The 22388-nt window shown below is 32.3% G+C and overlaps 1 protein-coding gene across 2 annotated transcripts in view; it reads right to left on the bottom strand.

The window, feature by feature from the left end:
* Window positions 1-1322: 1322 nt before the first annotated feature.
* The window catches only part of USP25 (ubiquitin specific peptidase 25), a 132532-nt gene continuing 111466 nt past the window's right edge, over window positions 1323-22388 (bottom strand). For both annotated transcript variants that reach the window (XM_059392170.1, XM_059392171.1), the window contains 6 exons: window positions 13856-14034; window positions 11659-11737; window positions 8581-8660; window positions 4487-4610; window positions 3057-3252; window positions 1323-2746 (listed from right to left, as the gene is read on the bottom strand). In XM_059392170.1, the coding sequence (XP_059248153.1) occupies window positions 2574-2746; window positions 3057-3252; window positions 4487-4610; window positions 8581-8660; window positions 11659-11737; window positions 13856-14034 (831 nt within the window). In that variant the 3' untranslated portion in view covers window positions 1323-2573. The remainder of the gene's footprint in view (window positions 2747-3056; window positions 3253-4486; window positions 4611-8580; window positions 8661-11658; window positions 11738-13855; window positions 14035-22388) is intronic.

Here is a 22388-nt window from a genome sequence, read left to right as displayed (position 1 = left end):
AAAGAAAGGGGCCCCTGGGTGGCTTAATGGGTTAAAAAGACTGAATGAGGTTTTAAGTGTTGGGGTCCTCACCCAGTATGACTGGGTTCATGTGAGGCCACAGCGAGAAGGCTGCTATAAGCCAAAGGAGAGAGGCCTTGGGAGAAACAACACTTGCCCACACATTACACTTCTAGCCTCCAGCATTGTGGGAAAATAAATTTGACCTATAAGCCACCCACCTGGTTTGCAGTACTGTTACAGAAGCTCTAGAGTAATATATGTAATTTGGATGAAATTATCATGGATACAAGTGATATTTAATCTGCTTAATGAGGTACGATAAATTAAAAAAAGATGATTACACAAGGCTAACCCTACTCACTACTGGCAAGCATCTGAGTGACTGTACCTTTTGGGGATGGCAGAGGATGCAGAGGTACAAGTCAACAACTCTGAAACATAAACAAAGACACTGAACTCTGGAGAATTAGGTATAGGAGGGGAAAATCCACCTTAGACTCGGTAAATCTAAAACTAAGAAAACAAATTTTTAGTTACTTCCTTCAAATTGCAACTGAGGGAAATACTGAGAAGCTTCCAACAAACAAGGGATCAAAAGTAAATGGAAGTTAAACAGCATCAATTGAAGGTGCATACCATGCTACTGACCGTTTTATCCAGTGTCCTGGTTCTAATTTAGACCACATTGAAAGTTACTGATAGAAAAACAATTTGTTTCCCCAGGTCTTCAAAAAGGGTCATTTTTTTGAAATAAGTACTTCGGGTTCATTAGTAGGAATGAATAAACTGGCTTTTAAGTAGAAAGTCAATACAATAATAATACTTACCTTCAGCATGGGCCACATACGATTTCCTGGATGTGCCTTGAGAAGGGAGTAATTTCCATATGGTGCCTGAGCACTTTGTGTCTCAGTGGTCAATTATACACAGAACCACAACCAACCTTACTATTCTCAGAGATCGTAAAATACTGATGATACTTTACAAATGCTTTGATGATACATTTAAAAAACCTTGTTTTTAAAAACAAGTTTTAAAAACCTTGGACAGAACCTGAAAACCAATGTAGAATACTACTACTGCTCAGAAGAAAATTTAAAATCTAAACCAAAACACATTTTGATAGGAACAATGTGCAAAATCTAACCTTACAACACAAACAGTACTAATTCCTTGTCATTAATACCTCAGTAGTACACTAGTACCTTGATAAGGAATATTACATAATGGCTTAATATTTTCTTCCTCCTCTGTCCAGGAATTCTATGAGAGGCACTTACAGAGAGTTCTAGTTTTGACGACGCTATAACAAACATACACATAGTATAATGATATATTTTACTATGCTAACAAAGTATCATTTATAAAGAAATTTTTATAAATTCAAAAATAGGTTATTGGTAACATGATTACCTTTAAAGCATTGATTTTCATTCACAATATGACTTCATTAATCTTAAACAGCAGTTCCATCTACAAAATGTTCTATAGCTTTTTCTTTTTGAAAAGGAGGAAAATAAAAGCAGGTAAAGATATTCATAATTTCTAATTCAACAATATCAACTTCATTTCACAGCATTGATTAGTAGAGAACATTTTCAATTAAAGTGGTATACAATTTACAAAAATAGAATGATTATATAATGCAAAACATTATCCTCCATTATGAAGAATATGTGTGTGTGTGTGTTTGTGTGTATACACATAAACAGATTTTTTATAAGTTTCACTATTAAATAGCCCTTATTCAAGAACTTTTTTCTGGTATCTCTTGAAATAATTACCTTGCTATATTATTTGTAAATACATAAAAAAATAAAAGGTTAATCTAAGAAAAAGTTAAAAGTTTCAGTGTGGTTGACTTAAATATCAGCCGTTCACTTCAGTGAAAACCTGATTTGAATTCAAAACAGGTTTAGGTGCCATACTGAATTTAACAACTTAGTCAAAAATATAGATATATTTGTGTCAAATACTTAGTAAATTTCCAACGTGCTAACAGAGAAAAATTAAAAGTTTGTATTAATCTATTCATCTATTTATCCAATCTTACACAATCCCCAGACAAAATTCACTTATATATAACTAAAATGATCCACTAATATACAATATACCTGCTTACAAACACATAGGTAGCCATAAATAAAACTTTATTCTTTAATTTCATTTACAAGCTACCAAGTATTATGTATCGTACACAGTGCTGAACACTTAAATGGCTGTAGTCGTGGAAGGATCCAGACTGAATGGAAAGCTGTAGATAAAGAAAAGATAAAAGCAAAGTAATACTGTAACAGAAAGGTGGCAAAAGCATGGTTTTGCCATAATGAAATCAATCAGATTTATAATTATACATCAGTTCTGGTTTAAAACAAAGTCTGAGCGCCATGCGATTCTCAGCTTTATTGTTTGCAGTCTGGCTAAAGTCTGTATAGTCATTTTGTCTTTTGCAGTTATTAAAATAAAAAAGTTAAAAACTATAGCAGCAACAAGCAAACCCTGTGACAGGAAGGCAAGGGTTAAGAACTAAAAAAAGTTTATACAGTGTGTTTAGGGAAAGTGTGTGCAGTTTATCTTCCATCAGCAGGAGTTCGACTGAGGGACAACATGATTCGGGCAAACCGCTCACAGAGTTCATGTGTGGAATATGAAGGTAACTTCGGTGGCTCATGGAAACCTTTAATCTCAGTAGAACAATCAAGCAGTTTTGGTAGAAAATCTGTCAGCTTCTCTTGGAGATTTGCTGTAAATACAAACAATTAGATGTAGATAAAGATAGAGAGGGAAAGAAATTATCATCTTTAACGTAATTTATTAATTTAGAGTGGTCAACTGATGTTTCATTTCAAAATAAGCAAAATAATTACCATTTGGTGGAGAGAGGTAAAATATAAATGGCAAGGCAATGTATACAACTTGGTTTGTAAATAAGAAAAAAAAAGTAATGATGTTAATGTAAAAATATTACAGAATATAAAAATAAATAACATCTAATTCTAACTGTGCTTAATCCAACAACTGAGGTGTCCACCAATAGTAGTGGTTAAACTTACACTCCATTTCTTGTCCAAGATAGGAACACCAACGATTTCTCATGTCTTCCACAGCAAGTATATCTTTCTCTTCCATTTCATCCACCAATAACAAGGGCAAAAATGGGACAATAAACTCATTCATGATAATCAGACCATTGTTTACTTCTCGATCCTCTCCAGATTCAAATAGTTCCGCTGCTTGCTCATTTAATTTCTTAATGCAATGAGGAAAAGAAAGAGTTTTGTTTCTTTTCTTTAATTAAATAAAAATACTTGTGTTAACACCAAAAACAACATAGTAAGTATGTTTACAGAAAATATTAGAACAAACAGCAATAGGGAAAAACAATCTCAATCTACTCTAGAAAGAAGTCTCCTAGAAAAAGCTGTGCATATAATAATAACAAAAACAAAAACCTTTAGAAACTGGCCAATTAAAGAACTATCCTCCAGGGATACAAACCACTAACATTTCAAGTTTTAAAAAACTCAAATGCAATAAAAGCACCTGAGAGAATAACAGTGAAGATCACAACGTCCTAATATTCTCATTCAAAAATTTTAAAAACATACTGCAGACTACAATTAGTAGTTTACAATAAAGAAAACATTTCAGCACACCTACTTAAAGACGTTTAAAGTACACTTAAAACATGTAACTTATATCTGTTCAAAAATCATACATTCTTGAATACTTTTGTGCATGTCTGTGTATTCTGTATAGGAAAAAAATCATAACTTAGGTGCTCAAAATATATAATAGAGTGATGTTAATAGTTAATGAAATTCAATCAGAAAAAATGTATAAAGATGGAATTTTTGATTTTATACCTATTAGCTAACTAGATGTACTCCAGACATCTAGAAAGTAATCTAGTACAAAAAAACAACAAAACAAAACAAACAAAAAACACACCTGTTAAAAACTTTTTTTAAAGTTTATAAAACAATAGCAGTATTTCTACACATTGATAATAAAAATATTTGAGAAAAAAAAACTACCAATGACTAGGTAAAAAAAAGGATACTGTTATTACAATGATCTTTTGACATTATATATACCAAACATACGATTTAGAAAAACTAAAAAAAATCCACTATTTTTCTGGAATAATAATGATTCCTCAGGCTCTGTGAAGCACCTCTTCTCTCCCCAAAAAACGGAATGAAGAAATTTAAATATAAAAATGTAATTATTCTGATCCCACTTTAAGAACATTTCTGGTTTATCAACTGCAATATTTAGGATCAATAAAGAAGGGACAATAAGGAATTGGATGCATTCTCCTAATCTCATAATCTTAAAGGATTATACCCAGATTATAGACCTCATCATGATGCTTTCCCCATCAGAATTTATAGTCAATCACTTACACATGAGTCCGGAAAATGTGTTCAATGTAAGATAAAATGAGCAAGCAAACACGACCTATGTATATTCAACTTACTAGTAAACATTCTCTTCTATAATGTGATATCAATTCTTCATCATGTCCTCTGTTTGGGCCTTTGGACAAGAGTTCCTTGTTATTCTGATAAGCACAGATAAGGAACAGCAGGGAATCTATATAACTTAAAAATTAAGAGAAACACATAGCATTAATATTTCATCTTTGTAAAAAAAAGTCAGCTACAGTTGTAAAATATTTTAAGTATACATTTGTTTTGATTATACAGAACATTACAATAAAAATATCATCTGATGCCCTGTAAGCCTGAGAGCACCCTTTTAGCAACAGCCACATATGAAACCAATTATACAGTTGTGTCATAAACTAAAAACAAAAACAAAGACAAAAACAAAAACTGGAACTAGGAATTAAGAAAACACTGGGAAGGGAAAGCCCATAATTGTTGAATTTAGATAGTTCCAGTCTTCTATGGAAACTGTTTACCTCAAATCTTCCATTTACAGTCAAAATTAAGACTGAATGAAAGCCTAGAATCTAACTTTTTAACAACATAATGTCATTTTTGTTAGAAGGAAGGATCAGGTTACTCGAGGTTTTTTGTTGTTTGTTGTTTTTATGTTTCTTATCACAAACATCATTTGTTGCATTCAGTGACTAGTCAGGTTTTTTCTAGTCAGGTCTGGGCACAGTTATCACGATAAAAAAATGTAATTGGTAGAGGGGAAAATATCCAAAGGAGACCCAGTGGAAGTAGAAAGGGAAAAGAATACTTCTAAATCTGAAAACTCTAGTGGAACACAAACAATAAAAAAACATACTAACATAAAAGCTGACAGGTCTTTTATATTCAATATAAGTAATATTAGTATGTTACATTAATGTAAGCCTAGAAGTTATGAAGTTCAAACTAAATTTTAAAAAAGAGGAGGGTAAAAATGTTTGAGGATTGTATCTGCCTCTAAAATAATTATCCTCTCTTAATATGCTGTAAGAAATAAATACAGCTATATATATGTATATCTGAAATATGAACATAAGCTATCTCCTTTGTGTGAGTTTTTCTAATCATAACATACCTTCTTATGGATTAATTCAGAAAAATATAACATCCTAAAAGGTGAAATAGTATAAAGAAATACTTTTAAAACTCTAGGTTACACTAAGTTTTACTCATGTGCTCAAATATAAATTCTGTACTTCAAATGTTAAATGCAGAAATGAAATTAATGACAACTCAAGTTACATACCTGAAACTATTTCATAAAAAATAAGTTATTTCATATAGTTTATTTTGAAAAGTCTTCTCCCAGGAATTCGTTTTTGAGAAAACTTACAAACATGGCATTTTATTTTGAAATACTATAAACATAATCTCAGCTAAAGACTTTTTATTTTACTTATGAAAGGAAAAAAAAGAAGGGAGTGATAGTAATATTGGATGTTTTGCACCACTAAATTAAGGAGGTCTGCAGGCACATCTACCTTTCTTTTATAGCCATTAAGATCCTATTCCAAATGTCATTAACGTCATTCAGGGAGACATTTGTATTTGGCCTTCAAGCCCGGAGTCACCTAAGAACAGCTCTAAAACGATGACCTTGTTCCAATTTTTCACTGAGGTACACAATTCCCATATTTTATCAACAACCTCTGAAGTGCCTACAAATATATTTTCAAACAAGTCAGAGTAAGACTCAGCAGTCCAGGTACAACACCCACCTTTTTTTTTTTTTTTTAAAGTTTGAGAAATGCATATTCTTTTTTTTTTTTTAAAGATTTTATTTATTAATTTGACAGAGAGAAATCACAAGTAAATGGAGAGGCAGCCAGAGAGAGAGAGAGATAGGGAAGCAGGCTCCCCGCCGAGCAGAGAGCCCGATGCGGGACTCTATCCCAGGACCCTGAGATCATGACCTAAGCCAAAGGCAGCGGCTTAACCCACTGAGCCACCCAGGCGCCCCCATCCACCTTTTTTAAAGGAAAAACAAGACCACGTAGCCCATAGATTCTTTTTATCCTCATTTATACTATTATAAAATTATGGCTCCTAAAAACATGATTTCATTTCACTACTCAGACTTGACAATGGACTGTCAATCAGTATTCCATTCAAGGCTTTCAACTGCTATGTTTTTATATTTTAACAAAGACAGAAACTTTCTAACCTGCTAGCAGTGGTAACTGCCGTATTTAAAATGTAAAATTAACATTTCTTTTTATGATATTCCATAAATACTATTTGTCACCATTACTAATTTTCCAGTTGAACTTTCCAACTCAGTAACATTCGTCATCCCAGAATATTTACTTTCTGAATAAGTATATATTTGAGAATAAGCAAATTATGAAATTAAAACACACTTTCAAGTTATATCTCAAAATCCTTTAACAAATGTTAACTAAGAAAAGCTAATACAGAAGTTAATGCAGAGAGCAAGAAAGTGACAGATTCACCTTTTTAATTCTTATTGAGTGAGAAAAATAAATACTTCTTGCACTTACCTGACTTCATTAAATTTTACAAGAATAGAGATCTCTACTTCAATTTTTCTCTCCCTAGTTAATTGTGTGACCTTGAAAAAGTTATTGCATCTCTATGGAGACATGTGTAAGTAAACACAGTTTCTTTATCTATAAAATGGAAATACCTTATTGATCTTAGATATTCTGTTCAATTATAAGATCACACTACTATTTTTCTCAGAAATATTAATCTTAGATATCCTTAAGTGAACTTGAATACTTCTATTAAAGAAATAAAACTCTGACCAAAATAAAATAACTCATAAAATGGAGCTACTGATTAATCAAAATACTTTTCCATTTCAGTAACCAAAGTGAATTCTCTTATAAATTACACAGTATTTGTGACGAGCACTGGGTGTCGTATATAAGCGATGAATTGCTGAATTCTATTCTAGAAGCCAATATTGCACTGTGTGTTAATGCAATTTAAATTAAAATAAATAAATTACACAAGGACTAGGACTTTAATAATTTGTATCCAAGTATTAACACTATTTTTCAATTCCGGGTAACTTCTAAAAATTTGGTTAGCATACAAGGGATGGCACTGTGCACTGTCCCACAAACACAGCAGCACGGTCTGACAGAACTTTCTACAGGGAGTGCTATGTCCATGCTGGCCAATACTGGAGCCAAACATTCAAAATGTGGATGCTGTGACTGAGAAACTGAACTTTTAGTTTTAAAGTTCTTCATTAAGTTTAAACCGTCACATGTTGCCGGTGGCAACGAGGATAGCCAGCAAAGCTCTAGAATAGCCTGTGCTGTCATTTAAATCAAAACTGCATTAACGTCTCAGCAGAGGTTTCCTATACTCCCTACAAAACAAGAAAAGGAATTCAACAACCCTTTTACTTGAATGCACTGTTAGAGAATATTTAAAATATAGCACTTCTAAAAAAAAATCACTGGTCAAGTACATTCATATTAAAGAATGAATTAAGAAATATGTGAACAACATGTAAACACAAACTAGTAAATAATGTGTAGATAAGTCAATATGCATCTTTTCGTAATAACATTTAAAAGTAAATAATAATATAGTTTAATAAGTAGAAATTCTTTTAAAACCTTTTGTAATTTAAATGAAAAATTATCTAAAATGTGTTTGCAGTCACAATACTCAGAAGACCAGTGATCAATTCTCTACAGTGATATTTTTACAGTAACTGCAAGCTTGGACAAGGAGATTAAAACACTATTTCTGCTCTGAAGTCAAGATTAGACTCAGGAAGAATATGAAAAAGCTGGAGACTGAAGGCAAATGTAGGGAATACAAGAATTCCTAGTGTTGGGCCACAAGCTTCTTTGGTCCCCAGAAAAGTTCTTGGCTTCAATCTAATCCTACTGCATCCTAAATTTCAACTATAGTATTTAAGGGCTGATAGAAAGACTAATGCCAACCTTACAGATTTAACTGAAAATGGAAAATATACAGGGTATAGAGGAACTCTCTGTACTAACTATACAACTTCTCTATAAATTTAAAACATAATATTAAAAGTTTATAAAAAATATGTATTGTAAATAAAATATTATCTATAGACAAGGTTATATCCAAATAGAATTAAGTACAAAAATAGTATCTGACCACTATGCCTTACCTTTCTTTTTGAAAATTCTCTAGCCCAGTTATGAGATACATGGTTGTTTCCCTGAATTTCCTATAATCCTGATGCCACTCCTGTAGGTGAAAAAAATTTTTAAAAGAATGCAGAGTAGGATATTAAAGCCACATTGAAAACTGTTCTTAAAGTAATGCACTGTTCCCACAACTATTCAAATTAACAGTATCAAAGAATTCAAAATTAAGGTAAACTAGACCTAAATCAAGACTTTCAATTTTGATACATAAGATTACTTCATTAGTATAATAATAGAAATTAATGAAGAATAATGATTCACTACAGCAGAAATACAAATGCAAGATAATCTATCATGTTTTCTATCTCTCAAAAATTCTTTTGTACAATGGTATATTATTATTATTATAGATGTACATCACACTAGATGTGAGAGGTAAATGAAGTTACTACTCTAACAATGAATACTGAAGACTATTATATGATGAAAAATGTTAGGGAACTAAAAGAAAAATGTTATAATAAACTTATTTAACCTTTTAATTTTAACAAGTTTATGTTAAATTTTATTTTAAATATGGTAGCTGAATAGTTTCTTCATCTGACATATGGCGAAAAGAATAGAAGCAGATCACATTTCAACTGCCCTCCCTCCAAAAACCCAATCATTACACATGTAATAGGACTCAACAATTCAGAACTGACCAAAATCAGGACTTCCCTTTAACTTACTAAGAGAAAAACAAACAAACAAAAACAAACACTATTTCAAGGAAAACCAAAACTAAATTCAATACAGGATTTAAATGAGTAATTAAAGTTAGCTTTTCTGGAAAAGTATTCAAACTGCCACTCTATTGTCATTAGCTTTGCCTGAGAAGTTGGAGTAAGCTTTTTCTGAGAAGCCCCAGCCAAGAAGTGTTTTAGGCTTTGCAGGCCATGCAGTCTCTTGTCACTATTCAACTCTGAGATGTAGTGACAAAACACTCATACCCAATATGTAAAACAAATAGCTGTGTTCCAATAAAACTGTTTTATAAAAACTGGTGGTGGGCTAAATTTGGTCTATGGGCCAAGGTTTGGTGAGCCAGGACTCAGCACGAGACAGAGATATGTAGGACACATAGGATTCAAAAACGTGTCATGTAAATATGTGTAAGATTTTATGGTTCTACAGTTAGAATATGAGGAGTGCTCAGAACAAAAATACGTTGAATCCAATTGGATGAAGCAACCCTGGGGAGAGACTGCAGAGTCAAATCGTAATTAAAAATCAAGACCATATTTGATTTGAATCTTGGGGACAAACAGAGTGAGGAACCCCCTTGCTTGTCATCTCTGGCATATATCATGTGTACATTTATTTGTGCATAAATATTCTCAGATTTTTCATTCTGCTATATTGTTCTAAATTACCTACCCTTAAAGCATAATGGTAAAGAATGGTAACTCCTCCTGGTTTCTAAAATAAGCTTTCCTACCTTGTTCTTCAAGAATGTCTGAGTTAGACGCAGATGTTTACATTTCATAAATTTTTTAAAGTTTTACTTAAGTAATTTTTATACCCAGTGTGGGGTTCAAACTCATGACCCCAAGGTTAAGAGCTGCACATCCACTGACTGAGCCAACCAGGCACCCCCCCTCCACCACCTCATAAAGTTTCTGAAATCAGCAAATCAACCTCCATCTGACAACTTGCTAAAAGTTTGATAGCGACTACACAGAACCAACTACTCTGGGGTAAAATGGCATCTTTACAATACCAACTTATCCAAACATAGTATGTATAACCATTTATTCAGGTCTTCTGTTAACAGCTCCTAAAGTCATGCCATCTTTTGCTAGATTTATTTCTAGTTACTGCACACTTCTTGATGCTATTATAAATGATGTCATTTTTTAAAATTTCACTTTCTGATTATCTGCTGCTGGGTTGGTTAATGGAACAAAAACTGGTGTTTGGCAGGTTTTACATGTTGCAAAGCTCTCTTGTTATTTCTAATTAATTTATCTGTAGACTTTGTTTGTATTTCGTAGGTACAAAATCTCCAAACAATAACTTTACTTCTTTTATCCAATGTTTACTTTTTGCTCATTTTTGTTGACTTGCTACCCACTTGGAATTTCCAGAACAATTCTGAATAAAGTGGTTGCAGACATCCCCATCTTTCCTGATTACAATGCCCACAATTCTATATATTTCCTAGCTTTGCTGTTTTTTGAGACACTCTTTAGGAGATTAAAGTTGATGCACCTTGTATTCTAGGTTAGCTAAGGATTTTCATCAAAAATGAGTATTTTTTGTATATGTTAATATGGTGAATTACAATAACTGTTTAAGGGAAACTAGAATAATTAAGTTTATAAATAAGACCAAACATTAATCAAAAACACTATGAAATCAACTTAAAATTTACTAGATTCATAAATTTAAAAAGACAATGTGTTGGGACACCTGGGCTTAGATGGCTAAGCGTCTGCCTTCAGCTTGGGTCATGATCCCAGGGTGTTGGGATCCAGTCCCTTACTTCTCCCCCTACTTGAGAGCTCTTGCTTGCTCTAACAAATAAACAAATTAAAAAGTTTTTTAAAAAGTAAAAAAAAGACAATATATAAAGTTATATTTAAAAGTCTGAAAGAAAACTAGGTATTTGAATTGATAAATTTAAAAAAATACTAATTTTAAAGCCAAAGTTCACAAAGAGAATTTTGTGTACAAAATTACCATAAGCATGATATGAGCATTCATGCATGCTCTCTCTTTCACATGTACAACAGTGTCCAATAATGACCGATGTATTGGCATATAACGATTAAGGCAAGTTTGCAACTTCCTCCCCAAAATGTCTGATGAGGCCAAGAAAGGAAAAAGTACAGCATGGCTTCATTTGAGAATGCAGGTTCTGTGAAATTTTTTAAAAAAGGATGCAGGCTGTGTTAACCATGCTATAATTTGCTAGCTGTGAAAATTCTGGGCCGGTTACTTTACCCTCTCTATAACTTATTGTCTCCTGTGCTCAGCTGTGCTGAAACAAAAGGAAGATCAGTGAACTACAGAATTCCTCAATCTACAGTTGAACCTCTCAAAGGGCACATTACCTCATATTCTTCCAAATTCACTTCTTCAGGTTTTATCATTTCAAGTTTGGCTTGAGCAACTTTCATTATGTTGTGACACCTTCAAATAAAAGAAATGCATTCCTAAATCAAAAGCAAAATTCATAAAAACTGAAAAATATGTGACATAAAACTAAACTACCCAACACATATGAAAATAAAATCCATTGTCACTAAGCAACACTTTTTTGAGGAAGCAACTCCCAAGTAACTTTAATTGAAAATGGTTTTTAGATCAATGTTGGATAGTTACAAAGCACATAAAGAAGACAGCATCAATAGTTTTAACTCAAATTTATGATGTTATATTTATATATGGTGTTTGAATTACATTCTATCAATACATATTGCATAAGAAAAAATGAAATGTTTTTTTTATGATGTATATCTATGCAAGCCTAAGAAACATTAAATCTCATTTTCCCCTTTCAAATGGCAGTATTCATAAATAGCAAAAAAAGAATCCAAAATGTGGCTATCATTTCAGGTAAAAGAGACTTTCTTATGCATAGAATCATTATTAAAGAAATCTCCGCAGAATATATTTAGTTATCACATGGATCTCACTTTGTCTTTCAAGTATAAGAGAAATTAAACTATTAAACAATTTGACCAATTTCCATCCCCAGGACAAAAACCGCAAAAAGAGTGAAAAGTCAATGTGATTACCCCACCAATATTTTCTCCATATTCATTGGAACATGGTGTACCAACAACCCAAATAGTAAGAGTCATAATCAGTCATATTTCTGAGTGATTTGTGGTGGGGTAATATGTAAAATAAGTGATGCTCCCACTACTACTAATAAAATAGTAAGAGCTAACAGTCACTGAGCACTGTATTGCCTATCAAATACTGTTGAAGCCATTTACTTGTATTATCTCACTTAATGTGAAATTTCACAGCAGACACATGGTAAAGCAGGAATTTAATCCTGAATGCTTTATTTCCATATATTCTCCTCTGCTATACGTATTTTTAATTTTGAGATAATCATGAAGGGATAATCATTTATTTCAGGATTAAAATGGACTACAATGAACTCCAAGATAACATAAATGTTTCTGTATTCTAAAAATAACATCCAATACTTGGATCTTTACCCAAGGCCTAAATTTCTTTAATGGAATTCATTTTAACTAGATTATATTTTAATTTTCTAATATTACTAAAAAATAAAAAACTTCTAGGGATTTTATACAAATTTCTATGGGAAAACATTTTTGCATAAACCAAAATATAGCAGATCCTTTAACAACATGGGTTTTGAGGATACACTTACACACAGATTTTTTTTTACAGTATTGTGTTTTTCCTTATAATTTTAGTAACATTTTCCTTTTCTTCAGCTTACTTTATTATAAGAATACAGTATATAATATATATAACATACAAAATATGTATTTATTGACTTTACATATTCAGAGGCTTCCAGTCAACAGGAGATTATTAGCGGTTAGGTTCTGGGGGAGTCAAAAATTATACACTTTATGTGTAGATTTTTGATTGCACAGAGAGTCAATCTCCACTAATCTCCACACTGTTCAAGGATGAAGTATAATTCAACCATTTTAAGACTTCTCTTGATATCAGAGGGTATTAAACTATTTTATTTGCATCTACAATTAAATACTTTTCTCTAGAGATTCCCAAACAAGGTAATTTTGCTCCTCAAAGAGATTATTTGGCAATACCTGGAGACACTTTGGGTTGTCACGGCTTGTGGGAGGTGCTACCAGCATTTAGCAGGTAGAGGTCAGGAACACTGCCAAATATCCTATACATTATAGGATACCCCCACAATAAAGAACTATCTGACTCAAATATACAGTAGAGACTGAGAAATTCTTTATTTCTCTAAAATACTGAGTTCCCAAAGGGCAGTAATTATATTATATTCTCCTGTGCATCTTTATATTGCTTAGCTCAGTACCTTGGTCAATAATTACACACACTAAAGCAATAAATAAATAAATAAATGCTCAAACTTTTAAATTGCTCAGACTATAAACTCCAAGAAAATCACAAAGCAACTGTACAAATTAAGTGAAGTCAAATTTTGTGCTCTATTTACTGTCTTCATCTAGGTTAAAAGAAACATTAAAAAAACTGCAAAGAAAACTATTTTAAAAAGATAATTTGAGCACATGAGTTCATTATTTCACATTTTTAAATTACCTTTCATCAAAACTCAAATTCCTATCTCCAAATTGTTCTAGCAATGTTTTCTCAATGATTTTCTTTGGTGCTTGGTTCTGGATGAAATAGACCACTACATGATGTAAACGATAATCTGTTTCTGGTGGGGTATCTTCTTGGGCCAACTTAACCAATCTTGAATACTCCAACTTAATTGCCTAGAAAATGTAACAAAATGTCAATTTTGGTTAATTATAATAATTAAAATCCTTCGATATTACAGCTTTAATTATTCTTGTGTTCAGATACATTTTTTTCTTTTAAAGTATAACAAACAAGGTAGTACATCTAAAAATACTGCCCCATATTCCATAGTTTAAAAGGATTTTCTAAAACTGACCATATGTGTACTTCCTTATCCCTTCACTGTAGTGTTTTTTGTTTTCATGTAGAGAAGCAGTAAACTAAACAACAGACCTAAGCGTACTATGTGAATACTTTCGTAAAACTTATCAGTCTGGTCAGTCTACTCAGAAATATCCTAAGACTGAGAAACCTCTTATACTATGCTTTCCAGTATCAGTTTCATGTGTATTTTGAATATTCCAAATTTTCGAGTTGAAATACAGCTTCCTAGAATACCCATATCTGAAAGAAAAGCTGGCTCTTATATGCATAATAATACCACTATAATTACCTTTTAAAAGAGTCTAAGTAAGTCCTGAGACTGTAAGGATCACAGAATGAATCCCTTGTTGCTTCAAAAATATTTGAATTTTATATGTGTAAGAATTAATTAATATTATCATTATTATCACCTTGTGCTTGAACTTCCTTTTTCTTTATAAACAGGACATCTCAGAATTTATAACTAATTATAACAGGAAACAATACTGATACATGTTTCTACATGTGAGCAAACCATTTGGAAAATATTAGCTCATAAAGAGATAAATGTAGGGTTATCTATCAAATACTGCTGTATACAAATAACTTATATAATTAAAAATACTTTTCATAATAATCATTTATACTGGACTTCTATCTAAATCCTAGCTCTATTAACCATAAAAATTTTGGGGCCACAAGCAAAATAAGTTACAAAAAAATCAATTCTATTAGAAAGATTTTTTTGTTTTTACTTTTTTAAGAAGTATCCCTTTCCTAAGCAATTCCTGGCAAAACAGATACCTTGATATATTTTATAGAAGGGAGAAAATGTAACTGACAAGCACTAAATGAAACATACTAGTTATATGCTTTTATATTTCATTAAAGAGAAGGCTAATAAGTCCTTTCTATAAGTTAGCACTATAAACAGAATTATTACCTTATAGCTAAAATAAATAGAGTTCTCCTTTTTTGGTCATACATGCTGTTGTTAAAAATAGCCATGAAAACTATATTTTGACATGTAGGATCATAGGCTCACTTCAATGTATACCTAATTAGCATACATAAGCTTTGCTTAGAACTCTAAAATCTTCCCATTTTCCCAATTTGAAAAAAAAAGGGCGCACATATTCATTTAATAACCAAACTATACTAAATTTGAGAATAAATATAAAACAAAAAAAAAATCAGTAAGTGTTCTTCCTTATTATAGTCTTCAGGCAATGACTGTCATAAACCATTCCAAATTCTTTTGAATATTTAAATATTTCAAGGTATCATCCTTTTGGCCAAAATTAGTATGACCAAAATAAAATAAATTCGTATTGAGCCTCTTAAAGTAATACTGTAGGTTTAGAGATAAGAAATTATAACACTAAATGGTTACATTTTTTTTTTTTACCTACATTCAAAAGAGAGATTGTATATTTTTCCTAAAGAGCAAAGAGGTCTCTATTAGCAAGCTGGAATACATATCCCTCTTTTATTCTAAAATTATGTTTATCCCTTAATTTTGTTCTATTTAAGATTCTCCCAATTTGCACAAGTAAACGCCAAAGTTAAAATCTATATTTAAACAAGTAGAGGTAAAAATGCACGTTTAAATTTCTACAAGCGATTTTTCAAACACATAAAAAGTACGTTTTCACCAGCACAAATTATTTTTTATAATTATTTTTATTTATGAACGTCCTTCTAAAAAAGCTCTCTGATGTTTAAAATATACTGCAATCATATCTATTCCTTCAAAATTTCAACAGATGTTCCACGCCACTATATCTAGCCAAGTTATTCACTATCATTACAAGCAAAGTTAACACTGCTGAGTTGTCAGTTAATTCATACAACTTCCTCAGAATCTTGCTGCAGAACTGTGTTTGTCCTTTCCATACTCTGGCTGCCTATGAAGGTAATTATTTAAGTTAACTACCACAGATAGTGCAAAGAAACCACCAAACATTTACAGAATGAAATATAATACTAGTCATCAGGTAGGTGATGGAACTGCTTCGCAATTCATTTTTAAAAGTCTCTTTCACCAGACCTTTAACCTGGTCCTACTATTCAGGTCCAAAGTTACCTATTCTGTCTTACTTCCTATGACTCTTCAACAAAGACTTCCTTCCACTTAGGTCAGAATTGTCTCCCCACAGATGCACTCGTGCCCTTATTCCTTAAGTTCTCCTAATACATGATGTCCTTTCTTGTCTGTTCCCCATCTATCTGTAGATGACCCATTCAATAAGACTAGTTTCTTTCTCTTTTGAAATCTTCAGTTGCAAAGATCCAAATGATTGTACCTAGACTTTTTTCTACCTTTCCAAATCATAATACAAAATCATACTCTAAATCTGTAATTTTAACAGACTTTATTTTGCTATAACTATATACATACAACAGAAGATACCAAATATATAAACATACAATATATTCTGGAGACAGAAAGGTCTAAGGGAAAATCAGACTAAGAATCAGAGAGTGAGGTATACTATTTGTTAATTGTGATATAAATTAAATCACAAACTTCTCCAAGTCTTAATGCTCTTATCTCTGAAATAAGATCTGTTGACTTCACAGAGAGTGTGTATGTATGTGTGAGTGTGCATATAAATTAAGTGTTTTTATAGGCTATTTAAACAAACAAGCAAAAAAAACTGGCAGTGTACCAAAAGACAGAAGAAAACCTACTTCAAATCCCAGGGGACTTGTCATCATATAAGCAATATGATTTGAAAACAGTGCAATACATACAGGAATTAAAAATAAAGACAACTCCCAAACTAAACTCTTAGGAATTAAAATAATACTGTCTTAAATTATTCTTGGGCCAAAAGAATCAAAATCATATTAAAATTGGGATCATAGGATATCAAAACCTAAAGACATAGGAAACTTCCAATTTAACCAATAGAGAAAAAGTGCATTTCAAGAAGCGAGGAGGGAGAAGAGGAGAGGAAAGAAAAAAAAGGTAGAAAAATAAAATAATGTGGCAATTAGATAAAAAAGACCCCAAATTATTCTTTCCAAAAAGCTGATAGAAAACCAACGTATGGGAGAAAACTCACCACCACATATCAGAAAGGTGACAAAAATACAACAACAAGAACAACAAAATGAGCTTTACAATTTGTTTAAAAAGTGATACATATAACTTTATGCCAATAAACTATAAGTTTTTAATTAAACAGATGATCATCTAGGAAAATGAATTAACAGAATTGCTTTAAAAGGTACAAAAACTACCAAGTCTTTGAAGAGACCCAGTAAAGTTACAGAAGAACTGAAAAGGTTGCTCAAGATCTGTACCCAATAATGGAATCAGGCCCACTTTGTTTTAGAGCTGTACGGTTAATTCTTCAAGGACCAAATAATTTCTTCATCTACACTACTCCAAAGTCTGAGAAAAGGGAAAAGCCTCCTTAATGATTACCATGGCCAGCATAATCTGAATATAAAATATTGACAAATATAAAAAAGGAAATTGGGGATCAAATTATCTATGAACATAGAGCCAACACTCATCCATTTTTGATAAACTACATTGTATACAAAAGAATATATAGAAACAGTGTTTACAATGTTTAAAAAAGGGAGGGTCAATGTTAAAATCTTTACATTCTATGGGTTAAAGATTACAATCTTTCAGAAGAAACTCTTTTAACTATGAATTTGAGAAAGTTTTTAAAATTGTAAAGGGAAATCTATAAAAAAATACTATACATCATACTTGAAAATAGAACACTAGAGACATAACCATTAAAATTATTTTCAGGGGCGCCTGGGTGGCTCAGTGGGTTAAGCCGCTGCCTTCGGCTCAGGTCATGATCTCAGGGTCCTGGGATCGAGTCCCGTATCGGGCTCTCTGCTCAGCAGGGAGCCTGCTTCCCTCTCTCTCTCTCTGCCTGCCTCTCTGTCTACTTGTAATCTCTCTCTGTCGAATAAATAAATAAAATATAAAAAAAAATTAAAAAAATTATTTTCATATTTAACTATATTCTGAAGTCTGGTTAACATAATAAAAAGCAGAAATGAAATAACAAGTATGATGGAAATTATCCCAATTATGAGATAATTATTCAGAGTCAGTGTACTGAAATAATGACATGAATCAACTAAAAAAATAAGAGCCCAATAAGGTAACTGGATTCAATATAAATAAATAAAAATTTAAAAAATAAAAAATAAATTAATTAGCTCTCCCACTATCTACCCTACCTGTAACTTGGTAGAATAAGTAGGAATAAGTGCCTCAATTCATAAAAACAAACTTTTTTTATATGCATAGGAATAAATTAAACAAGAAAGGTATAAGATCATTAATAAAGTAAAATTATAAAATATACATGCAATTGAGGACAGTGCCCAGATATCAGCAATAGTAAACATGTCTTGATATGCCCATCAAGGAAACGGGAAGACAATTACAGAATAGTCACAATGGAATACCTTGAGAATGAACTACAACTATATCCAATAAACAGCTAAAGTTTCAAACGTGTTGAGTAAAAGCAGCCAGACAAAACAAGGACCTATAGTGAAAGATTCCAAGTGTATAAAATATAAGAACACTTTCTTATGCTGTTAGAGGTCCAGTGAATGTCTTCTTTGGGGTGGTGGAAGAATGCAGTAAGCGACAGGAAGAAGAAACAAGCACAGCTTCTGAAGTACCGTATGTTCCAGGCCCGACTGGGAGTTACACAGACATGTTCACGCTGGTCGTTGATGGAGCTGCTCACTCATGGGCTGCACTGTTTGGCATGTTTTATGCTGTCATAAATATACTTTTACAACTTTTGAATAAACAAAAGCGTAATAAAAATAGGCATTTTAGGAGCACCTGGGTGCCTCAGTGGGTTAAGCCTCTGCCTTCCGCTCAGGTCATGATCCCAGGGTCTTGGGATAGAGCCCCACTTCAGGCTCTCTACTCAGCGGGGAGCCTGCTTCCCCCTCTCTCTGCCTGCCTCTCTGCCTACTTGTGATCTCTCTCTCTGTGTCAAATAATAAAATCTTTTTTTTTTAAGGCATTTTAAAAGTCCAAAAAAGTTATGTCAACTAGAAACAACTGCTGGACCACCAAGAAGAAGTCTCATGAATACAGAGGTGTTCATACTTCATTAAAATCCTAAGGACACTTTAATAGGTATAGGCCCCTCCCCCCAAAACAAAAACAGAAGCAAACAAACAAACAAAAACATTTTAATGTCTTTCAGAGTAAATAAAGTATACAAATCCCATGATTATAATTATGGTATGACCCTCCCTCTGCCACAAACATAGAGTAACAAGTACTTTGTGAATACTTTCCTTCTGGCTTTTATATTTGCTTGTCATATCAGTCTTGTACTGCCTTTCTCTAAATTTCATCTTTACATGACAAAAGCTTCTCTCTTTAAACCACGAGAATTTGGGAATTTTCTGTTAACAGTGGAAACTGACCACAACATCATCAACTGGGAAAAGAACGCAGGTAAGCATCTTTCCTCGCTTATTCTTCCAGCTCATACTGTGTGTTTACAGGGAGCAGACTCCCATGTGTGAGGGCCTGGGGTTACTATTGTATCTGAGAGTGAGTTGATGACTCTCCCTAATAAAGAGGTTAAATCTCAGAAAGTCCACTCTCCCAGATATAAGTTTCATTCTCTAATTTATATTTTTATTGTAAAAACCAACATTCATCACATGGTTTACCACCAGCAAACATATACAACATTTAAAAAACTGATCTAACCATAATATAAATGGAAGTCCATTTTTAGAAACAGGCAGAGAGTTGAAAAACTTCTTATAATCAAAAAGCTAATACAAAATAAACCACTAAAGATATTTTTTGGTAATGGGACAGAAGAGATATAGATGTATCTATATTATATCATACTATAATATAATTACATATAATTATGTATAAAAACATAAATATTAAAAATAAAAATCACAAATATACTATATCTAATTTAGGGAAACAGTAAGAGAAACAGCTATCATATGTTAGTTCCTGTGTTTTACATATATTTTGTATATAATAAAATGAATACTAAAAATAAAAATTATCAGTATACTATGTCTAATTTAGGGAAACAGCAAGACAGAAGCAGCTATCATGTTAGCTACTATGTTTTGTATATATATTCTGAATGTTGACAATGATTAAAATCAATTTCAAATTCACTTACTAAAGCTAACAAAAGCATAAGATAAAACCTGATGAAGATAGCAGAAAAAAGAAAAATACAATAAATTTTTATTAATAGAGAATGTAGAAAACCCAAATAAAATGCTGAGTAAATAGTGTGTATATTTCAATTCATAAAAATAAAAATCTACTAAGAAAAGTACTTTAAGAAACTACTACTGAAAACTTATAATACCTTGGGTCAAAGAAGACTTTTTGTATAGCAATGAAACTCCAGAATCCAGAGAGGAGAGAAAGATTTGAAAGCAGTGTTTTTAAAACTTCTTTATGAAATAAAGGTACAATCAACTAACTCAAACAGAAATGGCAGATGGGAAAAAACAGTGCATATGTCCATAAAGAGTGTACTATAGGAGCATCTGGGTGGCTCAGTCGTTAAGCCTCTCTCTGCCTTTGGCTCTGGTTGTGGTCCTGGATCAAGGCCCACATCAGGCTCCTTGCTCAGTGGGAAGCCTGCTTCTCCCTCTCCCACTCCCCTTGCTTCTGTTCCCTCTCTCACTGCCTCTCTCTGTCAAATAAATAAATAAAATCTTTTTTTAAAAAAGAGGGTGATATATAATAAATGAAGGTAGAAAAGATAATGTGGTAGATATACTGCCTTTAAGAATGCCCTCAATATATTTATGAGTGATATGTTACAAAATAATATAAATAGTCAAATGTAAAAATGAAAAAGAATTCCCTATATATGCATGATTGCATAAACAAAAGGAAGAAATCAGAAAGGTTACACAGCAGTGGCAGAGACTGCCATTATTAGTTTTAATTTAGACACCTATGTATTACTGAATGATTGCATTGTGTACCTATTACTACCATTTTTAAATTTTTAAAAATTTTTTAAATGACATATTTTTTTAAATTATGTATTATCAGCTAGAATTTTCCAAATGCTAATCATTTACCTATACCTGAAAACACATTAATGATAAACAACTGATATTTATGTAAGATTTTATATGTGTGTATATGTATGTGTACATATATATACACATATACCTATACACATATATATACATATACATATACAAATACAAACACACACACATACACCTCTCAATTAAAGATAGGTAAAAATAAATATACATGGATATAAGCTTCAGAGATTTGCTGCTGCCTCAAAATCAGAGGGTAAACTGAAAAAGAAAAAAGATATGAAAAATGGAAAACATATAAAAGACAAGTCACAAAGGACATCCTAGGTAATGGTGAATAAAGATCACAAGATATTAGTTATACACTGGGGGTTTAAGAAAATCAGTGCAGGGACGCCTGGGTGGCTCAGTTGGTTAAGCTACTGCCTTCAGCTCAGGTCATGATCCCAGGGTCCTGGGATCGAGTCCCACATCGGGCTCCTCGGTGGGGAGCCTGGTTCTCTCTCTGCCTCTGTCTGCTTGTGCACTGTCTCTCTGTCTCTCTCTCTCTCTGATAGATAGATAGATAGATAGATAGATAAATAAAAATATTTTAAAAAAAAAGAAAAGAAAAGAAAATCAGTGCAGACTGAAACAGGTTACAAAGCTCTGGAATAACAGACTTAGAGAAGATGTGTATTCCAGAAGAGATCTATTCCAAAATAAATTTCCCCAAGAAGGTAAAACTGACACCAGAATGTGGAAGATTTAAAACCGACAACAGAATGTGTCGGTTTAAACAAAGTCTTTGTTTAAATCTCTCACATTCTGTTGTTTAAATCTTTTAAACTCTCTAAACTGACTTTAGAAGCACATCAGTAATACATATAGAAAACTAAGGAAACCAAAAAATAAAACAACTCCAAGGGAAACGAAAGCTGAGGGGGGAAAAAGGTCAAAGTAATGTTTATGATTCAGCTCAATCCTGAGGAGCATACAAAGAAATAGTAATACAAACTGAGAATTCCGTTTTAATCCAAATGACGAATTTTACGTGTGTGTGTGTGTGTGTGTGTGCGCGCGCGCGCACGCAAGCGCAGACAGATGGAAAGATGGAAGGGTGGGAACTACGGGG

Source organism: Mustela nigripes, chromosome 2, assembly GCF_022355385.1.
Source record: "Mustela nigripes isolate SB6536 chromosome 2, MUSNIG.SB6536, whole genome shotgun sequence".
NCBI classification, from domain to species: Eukaryota; Metazoa; Chordata; class Mammalia; order Carnivora; family Mustelidae; genus Mustela; species Mustela nigripes.
The sequence above is the reverse complement of the archived record's forward strand: the minus strand, read 5'-3'. Positions and strand labels throughout refer to the sequence as shown.